The sequence below is a fragment of the Austrofundulus limnaeus genome, unplaced genomic scaffold, assembly GCF_001266775.1.
Source record: "Austrofundulus limnaeus strain Quisiro unplaced genomic scaffold, Austrofundulus_limnaeus-1.0 Scaffold10, whole genome shotgun sequence".
In the NCBI taxonomy this organism is placed as follows: domain Eukaryota; kingdom Metazoa; phylum Chordata; class Actinopteri; order Cyprinodontiformes; family Rivulidae; genus Austrofundulus; species Austrofundulus limnaeus.
Window position 1 is genome coordinate 1,480,292 of NW_013952412.1, and position 10,043 is coordinate 1,490,334.

The 10,043-nt window shown below is 38.7% G+C and overlaps 1 protein-coding gene across 1 annotated transcript in view; it reads right to left on the bottom strand.

The window, feature by feature from the left end:
* Positions 1-4,497, bottom strand: part of sema3h (sema domain, immunoglobulin domain (Ig), short basic domain, secreted, (semaphorin) 3H) — a gene marked incomplete in the record, with an annotated part of 61,231 nt that extends 56,734 nt beyond the window's left edge. Inside the window, 1 exon segment of the mRNA XM_014001771.1 lies at positions 3,853-4,497. Coding sequence (XP_013857225.1) covers positions 3,853-3,964 — 112 coding nt within the window.
* Positions 4,498-10,043: the final 5,546 nt, after the last annotated feature.

The following is a 10,043-nucleotide window of genomic DNA, read 5'->3' on the forward strand; positions in this document are numbered from 1 at the left end:
TGTGTGTGTGTGTGTGTGTGTGTGTGTGTGTGTGTGTGTGTGTGTGTGTGTGTGTGTGTTTGTCTAGCTAATCATGTGTGGCTGAGAGCACACAAAAACAACAACACCCCATCACCAGACAGACAGGCTGGCCGGCAGGGACCCCTGTCCACCATCTGTGTGTGTGTGTGTGTGTGTGTGTGTGTGTGTGTGTGTGTGTGTGTGTGTGTTAGTCTAGAAGTTTAAGTGAATAACCGGAATAATTTAGTCATTAGGAGACAGGTGGGAGGTCTCTGAGGTAATCAAGCATATACTTAAGTATTTTTGTGGGGTGTATGTGTGTGTGTGTGGGGGGGGGGGGGGGGGGGGGGGTCTGGACATATGAAGTTCTATGGTCAGTCAGTCTGATTATGGTTGCCATATTAAATCTAATTTTACTGACATTAATAGGTTCTACTTCCTGCCTACAAAACATATTATTGAGTGTTTTGGATGTGTAATCTCTAAACCCCCCTAGTTATCACAAAAACAAATGAAAAGAGAAATAGTGAAAATGCACAATCTACAACTGTCTAGAAAATTGTACACAATGATCTCGCTTGAAAAGTTTTAACCCATATTGTGTTGATGACAATCTGTGGTAAAGTGACATTTTCCTTTGAGTGACCCGTGTCAAATCTTTGCTTGTTTAGTATTTTGGTCTTAGTAATATTTCACGTTTAAAAGAGGATAAGCAATGTGTAAAACATTAACGTTTTATCCTACCTGTTTACCACTAAAGTTCTTTAAAAGTAATTTGTAAAGTGATAACATCAGCACTTGTTTCTTTTTTGACTTTATCCTTTTTTAAATGCAATGCAGATGATTACAAGGTTTATTAATCTCAAAGAAAAGTCATTTTGGTTAGCCCGTTTATTAACCTTTAGTTTCTTTTTTAAATCTTTGCAGTTATTTTAATGTCAGCTCATTTCCTTATTTTCCTCTTTACAGCTCCCAGTCAAAACACGGGGCTGTGCTTAGTTTCTGCTTCACAAACCTTTAAGGAAACTAATTGTTTTTCACCGATGCATTGAAACACATCATTTAAATGTCAGACTCTGTTGTTTTGTTTCATTTTTTTTCTCAGTTAGTCTTCTATCGTATGTTTCGGCGATCACAGAAAACAAAATGTTTAGTGTCTGAACTGTCAAACACTGTAAAGTCAAAGTGTTTAAGTGGAGCTGAAATCCTTTTCTAATTACAGTAATTCCATTCTTTAAAAAAAAAGTCTCCACCCTATGGGTAAAAGCTCTGGAGTGATGAGAAGGGAAGTGACCACACATTAGAGCTCCCACAGAGAGAAAGAAAGACCTTAAGTAAACAGAAAGAGAGAGAGAACAGTAGTGGACATCACAATCCTTTTTTTTTCTAACAATCACACTTCTTTCATCAGGTTTGCCTCAGCAGAACACCCAAAAAGTGGACCTGAAACTTGAAACTGAAGCAGGTCTGTTTGTAGCGTCACACAACAGCTTTTATCTTAAAACAACTCTGAACATGTACATAAACATACAAACCCCTTAAATGCACTAACATCACAACACTCGTGGGACATATTGGCACGTGTGTCTCAGTTGTTTTTCACGTTTTCACATTCAGTGCTCTCATAAGAGACATTTAATTTTTAAAAAAATCTCTCACTTTCTGTCCTTTCTGGGTCATATTTCGTTGACTCCAGCCTCCTGTTATCTGCAGCAAAGGTTTCTTTGAGTTGCAGCTTATGCAAGGAGATGTAATCTGTTGTTTTCTCACTCTACAGTGGCTCTGGTAAACATGATTAAAGGAAGTTGGGTTTACTGGGGGGAAAAAAATCCATTTTTACTTTGGCTATTCACCATAAATAGACCAAAGAGGGCAAATGACCAAATCCCAAATCCTGTTTTAATTACAAGAAGCAGATCTCTGGCTTTCTCATTACTTGTGAGCATCACGTTTGTTAGACGCAAACAACAGAACTCCCCACATGGGTTAAAGTGTTCAATCCGAGCCTTTTTGGTGGAGCAAAACCCTTCAGGATGATTCCAAGAGCAGCACAAACACCCTCTGTCACACATGCATCATACTGAAATCCTCCTATTCTCCAGTGAGGCAAGCCCAGTCTGCTGCTCCCACAAAAACCAGCACACACAGATGAACTATTGACAGCTGATACAGCACCACACCTAACCTTAAATAGTCTGAATCGATACATCAACCTATTATTGGCAGTCTAAGCTCAGGTTCAGCACATGCAGGCTGATGAATAGTTTACGGATGCAAACGTTACAGCTATTCTTTCCCTGTTTTATGACAACCCTCTGATGTATCCATCTCCAGTTTTTTTTTTTTTTTTTTCCAGCATGGGTCTCACCACAGCAAAGAGACCGGATCAGGGCCAAACAATGAATTAATTAGGTGGGATCTGGCTCTGGGATTTCTGCCATCTGATAATTATTTCTTTGTGAGCCATATCTGACACTAACAGACACAGACACTTCCAAACCATGATGGAGAGGGGCTTGGGCTGACAGTGAGTCAATTTATGACACAGAGGATGTCTTTGGTTGAGAAGATTAATTGCCAAAAAGGTCGCAGATAGGTTGGCACAAGACCTAGAGGAAATCAATTTAAAAGCAATAAAACGGTGCCACTATAAGGTCTTAAGCGTTCATGTTGAAACCAATTTCACTATAAATGAAACAGCTTTCTTACAAAGATGTTCTGAAAAATCGTAAAAGTTTGTAACTCCCACTGAATATAAAACTATAACAAAAAAACATTTAAACAGAACAAAACAAACATGTAGCAGATCTGATAGCATTCAAACAAAGTAGGGTTGGGCATAATCGTATCGTGTGCAATTAATCATCAGAAAAACATTAATTGATTATTTTTTGGCACTTGACGATTAATACGATTAATGCCACCAGGCAGAGTCCGCTCGGTGCTCCTCTCCAATTCAAATATGACAAATATTTCTGTAATTTATTTATTTATCAACACAATTTAAATGTGATGTATGGCCTGAAGTCTGTAATTTTGACACAATTTGGAACAGATTTTTATGAAGAGCAAATTTTTCCCACTGAATTGGTCATGTGAGGACATAAAGGTGTCCAGGGACTCCAGAGGATTAATCGTCAAATTAATCGTTATCGGCTAAAAACCACAATTAATTGTGATTAATTTTTTTTGCCAATATTGCCCAACCCTAAAACAAAGCCAGGTTATAAAAAAAAAACAACCAAATAATCACACAAACTGTCAGCAGTAATCATCTCTCCTCAATTTTCTTGGAGCTTTTAATCTGCTGAAATAAGTCAGAATTATCTGAAATGTTTCAGCTCGACTTACATTCTAATGGCTAATAACTCAGTTTTTAAGAGGTTCTGGCTAATATATTGGATTTTTACAGCATTAGTTCAGTCTTTGATCTGTCCGGCACATTGATGTTTCTCATCTGCAAGTTTCACTAAGACAACTCTGATGCTGTTTTAATCACAGCAGGCTCATTCTCTCCAAACTGTCTTTATATTTTCAACATTTTAGATTCTCATTATAAAAAAAAGGCAGCATAGGTTTTGAGAAGACCCTCCAGGGAGAGGTGAGGGGATGAAGAAGCATTTTCACACCAAGACAGCTATGACTGATCCAGGAAAAGTGATTTTAGTGATAATGGGAAGAAACTAAAATAGAGGCAAATAAGCAATAATGTACTGCATGCAGTGTGTGGCCATTAGAAGAATAAAAAAAGAAAGGAGAGTGTGATTCCCTCCACCTGCATGTGGAGGTGGAGAGAAACAGAGCAACAGATGAGATAGAAGTGAGACACAGAAAGCACATGGTGCCTCTTACCAGAGTACGTGAACTGTAATCTTGGCTGAGATGCTCTCCAAGCTCCTGTCAAAGTGGCTCCGAAGTGGGCAAACAGGACCACCGTCGCCAGCCAGAACATCTTCCTCCTCATCGCACACACCGACTTCTAACCTGTTGGACTCGGTCAGTTGATGCGCCTCAAATCCAGGTTGAGTCCTACAGCTTTTAAAACGTTTCGCAATAATCAAACCAAAAGTTTGACGTCTCGTACAGAGTAAAGTCCAAGTCGGCGAGATGTTCAAAGCTCAACGGTCCAAGTGTGTTCGCCTTGAGCAAGTCCAAATCCATCCAATAATTCACTGCCTCTTCTGAGAGCGGCTCCCACACAAACACTCCACAGTCTGTTTGTGAGTTGTTGTTGATTTTTTTATGTGTTTGTGAGTGTGTGTGAGTGTGTGTGTGTGTGTGTGTGGGCTTCAGAGATGAAGAGGAGAATGTATTCCAAGAAAAAGACTGAGTCGTCTCTCCGCTGCCTCCTCGCAAGCTTGACAGCTCTCTACTGTTCATGTGTTGTCCCGGCTCCTCTCTCTGCGTGTGCTTTTTCTAGTCCTCTCCCTGGAAGGCGGAGAGAGACGAGATCCCAGATCTTCGTGACCACCCAGCATACACACACACACACACACACACACACACACACACACACAGAAACACACACTCGGATGCAGACAAGCACAGCTATTCAACGCTCTGGGAAAACCTAGTTAAAGTGGAAATGAGAGACAAATCAGCTTTAATCTTTATTCACATATCCCCTTCACTCTTTTCTTTCATACCCCTTTGCTTTTACCCCTGACTCTCACTCCCTGCTGATGACCCAAGGGCAGCAGGAGGGTTAAACTGTCTCTGGGTTTTCTAGGATTAAGTTAACAGAATAGACAGAATCACTTAACTGCAATAACTTGCAAATAGCACAGAAATTTTTTTTAATAAACTATAGCTCAAAGTAACTTTACATTGTCCTGAAAGACGATTGAAGAAGTGATAATCTCCTAATGTTTTCTAAAATCAACCCACTCCATTTTTCTGTCAGTACCGAGCCGCGTTTCTCATCATTTTCTCTGTTTTCGTTCGTAACCCAAATACAATCATTATAGTCTGCGCCTTCTCTCTCTCTCTTTCTCGTTTTTTTGTTATTTTCATTAGAAACCATCTCACTGGGATACGTGTGCACAGGCTGAATTTCTCACTAGCTCAAGTTCAATCGCAGGCTACACGGAGACAATTTATTCATCCTCTGGAATAAATAATGAATTTGGGTTGCATGCAAATGGGAAAAAAAAGTAGACTCTCTCCAAGGATTTTGAATTAGTAAATGATTTATTTTCCACACTTGTTTGTTATTGTGTAATTAGAGCAAATGTTTTATATAGCCCACCCACTTAATTAGACAATTAATGTGATTAATGGCTTTTAACTTATGTTTGGAACTTCATACAGGTTTCTATTGGTTGTGGTTAAATTTAGCCAAACCTATTTGCTAATTAAGTTATCAAAATGATGAACAAAAGACAAAGTTGTCCTGTGGTTAGAAGACCTAACTAATCTTCTCTCTTCTTTAAGCTTTAGGGACAGTTTTGCACATTTTAATGAGCAACATGTCCACTGTTATCTTTTTAACAATTGATTGATTTGAAGACTGCTAACTTTTTATTGCAGCAGTTAGGGGTGTAAGAAAATATTGATACACTGAAATATCGCGATATTTCATTTCCCGATACTGTATCGATATTCTAAAGCCCTGTATCGATTTTTAATTAAGGTTTAAAATGTTAACCTTCTTGCCAACCGTTCATTTTTATGTTGTAGTTCAGCCTCTGACCACTAATTGTCAGCAGTGAGCCAGCCATTTGGCTCCTCTACCTCTTGAGAGCCAGAGAGTAAGGGTAGCGTTAGCATTGTAAGTAAACATTAGCTTTTCTTTTTTTTTTTTCAGTGAGAGGTTTTTATTTAATAGAATTTTTGGACGAAAAAAATCGCAATATATCACAATATATTGCCTTGCTTACAGTATCGCAATATATCGGGATATTTCGTATCGTGACCCCTCTGTTATGATATGTATCGTATCGCCAAATTCTTGCCAATACACAGCCCAAGCAGTAGTGTTGAAGTTTAAACTAGGGTTGGATGATGTTGGCAAAAAAATTGTTATTAATTGTGGCATTTAGCCGATAACAATTAACATGATGATTAATAGAAGACAGTTGCATTTGCATGGGGCCAGTGTTGTGGCCTTGATCCACCTTTTCTGGCTTTCCTCATACTCTGGTTTATATTGGTGTTCAAGGTGTTTAAGGTGTTTAAGGTTAGCATTAGTTGCTCTGCGCTGCCTTCCAACATTGGGCTCACATGCACACCTGGCTGGTAGTGATGCTGTCACACATAAAAATAGATCATATGGCACTAATTATAGTGATTGCAAAGTGGCAAATATTAATTATTGCCAGTTTTTCTGGTGATTGAATGCACATGATATGATTTTAAACCACTGCAAAGTTACTTGTTAAACCCTGGAACAAGTTCAAATATGTATTTGATAATCTCTGCATTTATAGCACGTAGTGATCAAAACAATAAATGCATCAGATGATAAAAAATGATCAATAATGGTCGTTATATTCTACATATGTCTAATGCAAATTACTCAAATACACCAAAACTGTGCTCAACAAAAGGTCCAAAAATGTCTGTGCTGAGGAAATTAATACTGTTACAGTACTACAATTTTTTTTCTGTCTCAACATTGAAGCAAAAGCAAAAGCTTTTAGAAAAGGTTTTAAAAATTAAAGGAGACATCACGCTTTTAAATCCTCCTTTTTCACATTTAAAGGGGCAATATCATGTAAAATCAACTTTTTTGAGTTTTATATCATGTTATAATGTTATACTCTCTTAAAAACAACATGCCCAAAGCCTTGCTCTGACTCATTCGTGCATGTTTGAGAAATCCTGCAGCGTTTTTAGGAAGCCATGCTGAGGAGCAAAATGACAGGTGGGGACCAGAAACGCCTTTTGGGACCAGAAACACCCCTGGGACGTGTCTTTAAGCCAAACTTCCTCACTGTAAAAAATGAAATGTTGTATTTACTAAACATGTTATGTGACCTGGTTCCACTTAACTGAGTTGAGTAAATTCAAAGCAATATACCAGTTTTTTAGCCAAAGAACATGAGTATGTTGCTTTGACCGTCCATCATTAAACAGAGGTGGAGGCCTCCGTTTTCAGTTGTCCCCCTCCTACAGCGCTGCTATTGCCAGTATCACTCCACCCCCTGTTAACAATAGGTGTTAATTAGGTGTCAACAATAGCCATGTGATGTGAGTATCAGTCACATGGAGGCAGTGCTTAAAAGCCTGAATTTTGCTTGAAACTCTCAGACTGAAGAAGTCTCTTGGAAGAGAGACGAAACGTTTCATTAGAGAAGAACCCGTCCAGAAGACCTATACAATTTTTTTCTTTTTTATGTTGCTTTGAATTTACTCAACTCAGTTAAGTGGAACCAGGTAACATAACATGGTTAAGTAAATCCAACATTTCATTTTTAGAGTGCTCATGGCAGAGCACACCCCCTTCCACCTCCCCACACACCCCGCCCATGACTCCTGCAGGCTCTCAGGTGAAAGTGAAACCTAACTGTCTGCTGAGCTCTCAACATTACTGCTTACTCAGTGAAGGTCTTTTCAGATTAAATATACCTTTGAGGAAATGTATTTTCAGATGCCAAGTAAACTGGATCATGAAAGCCCCCCACGGCACTGAGATGGGCAAAACGGAAGTGGAAGATGGTTCTTAAAGAGACAGAGGCCAATTTCAAGGCGTTTGACAAGAAGATGTTTATTTTCTATTTAAACATAAAAACAGCATTTTAATAACAGCTACTGGTGATATAGATACTCTATTATTATATTATTATTACTTTATTATGGTATAGTATTTAAATACATGCCTGAGAAACACATAATATTGGCCCTTTAAATCATTCAGTTTTGTCTATATAAAGTGGAACTGCAATGGTTTGGTCTGAATTCCTCCTTATTGTAACTCCACAATCCCCTCTTTCAACTCCTTTCTGATGTGTGTCTCAGATCAACTCGTTTTGAGGCTGTCTCTTTAGATCCAAACGAGGCGCTTCACACCCCGCCCTCTTCCAGCTTCCAGACCGGTCCATTCTAGTTTGATAGAGGGGTTTATGACTATATAACGGCTTAGAAACATTTTATTTACTAATTAATTAAAATATTGTCAACAAGGGAAGACTTGCCCATCCATCCTTACATGTTAGAGCCAGAGTCTGACCCAGAGGAGAATGAATACGATGCAAGTCCAGACCTTATTTAGAAGTTCTGTAGCAAAGAATTTGATGTAATATATAATAAAGAAGACTGAACTGGTAGAAAAACATGACTCGAACAAAACATAAAGATATTTTTACAGAACTGGGAGAGACTAAATTCTAATTATCTGCACCCCTACAGACTCCAAGTGCACAACAAAATATATTTAATGGATAAAAAAGTGGATTTTTCACATGTCCCCCTTAAAGACCCTTGAGTGCAAAAGTTTTGTGTCACACACATTGCTCATAACAATCAATGCAAGAAAGACCCATGATTACTTTAACATGTCCTGAATATGTAACTGAAGTAGTGTTTTACAATCCTCTGGTTGCACGTAACTAAGACCAGTAATTGGATTAGAAGCTCTGTGTTTTAAATCAGACATGTTCACTGGTAGTCATGGTGCAAACTCATATTCATCCTGTTGCTGAGTCTTTTAAGTAAAAAGGCAGATATTCTAGTAAAGTAAATAAAAAAAATCTGTTACATCCACCTTTGTGCAGCTGCCGTAACAGACAGACTCGCAGCCCATTAAGACGGGACTGCCAACCTCATCAGTCGGCCAGTTATTTACAATAAACAAACGTCCAGTCAGCGCGAACAAAACGCCTCTTATTTTTGTCAAAACGAGTGAACTAAATTAGTCAATTAGCGTTTGAGCTCGAGCTGTTGTTACCACTGTCAGACGTCTCTGATCCCGCCGCGGCTTTTCACTGCCGACCACACAAACACATGCACACACTTCCATTGGCTCATGTACATTCTGCGTGTTTCCACAATGAAAAGGAGAATGGGGCAGATAATGAGTGCACAATGTCATATTGTCATTCTTTTTGTTTTCTGACCTAACATGACCAATTCGCGGCTGTCAATTAGGGGCACTGGGTTCTTCACAGTAAGTGATAGGAAAGATTTTAATGAGAATATTCTAACACTTGATTCTGTTTACATGCTAACCTTAAATGTATAATATTTATTAAAGTCTCTAAAATAGAAATCCAAATTGGATTTGTTTGAACCATTATCTAAAAGACAGAAGAACTAAGTGTACTTTGAATATCTTTGCTGAGCATTTGTTAGTTTTAAGTACAGCTCTGTAGACTTTCTTGCAAACAAACAGAAAAAGAAACAACTTTACCTTATATTTACTATATTTTAAAATAAAAGGAACAAGAAATATAATCCATGTGATTTTTTTTTTCACCAGAGAACCCTATCGACTCTATTCCTGATGAATACAAAGTTTCAGCTGCTCAGCAGTTCAAGGTCGTCATCATCTGCTTCAGATGTGCCACACATTGTTTAACAGGAAACAGATCTAGGAAGACCAGTAAAACACACACACATACACACACTAAGATGCACTAAGTTGTCAGTTTGAGGCCCGGTACTGTCCTGGTGGAATACCTTGCATATGCACACTATGACAAAATTTGTCCTCTGCATTTAACCCATCACATGCGTAATATACACACAAGTGGACAGCTAGTTAAGCACCTAGGGAGCACTTAGGGATTATGTGTTATGCTCAAGGACATTGCAAAGTGTGAGCATGTCAGGGAATCAAACCTGTGACTTTCTGGTCCCAAAACAACAGTCCTCCCACTGCACCACCGTTGCATGTTTAGCTGATTCCAGCCTGGATGGTATTACTCAGCGTTGGCACCTAAGACCAAACATTCCCCTTCAAGAAAACTAAACTGTAGACCCATCTGAGCACAGAACATGTGTGAACAGATCAGTTTATGACCAAAGAACATCTGACAGAGTTTCACTGCAAAAACTCTCCACCTAACCAAGTTTTAAAATCTTATATCCAGCCAAAAAGTCTT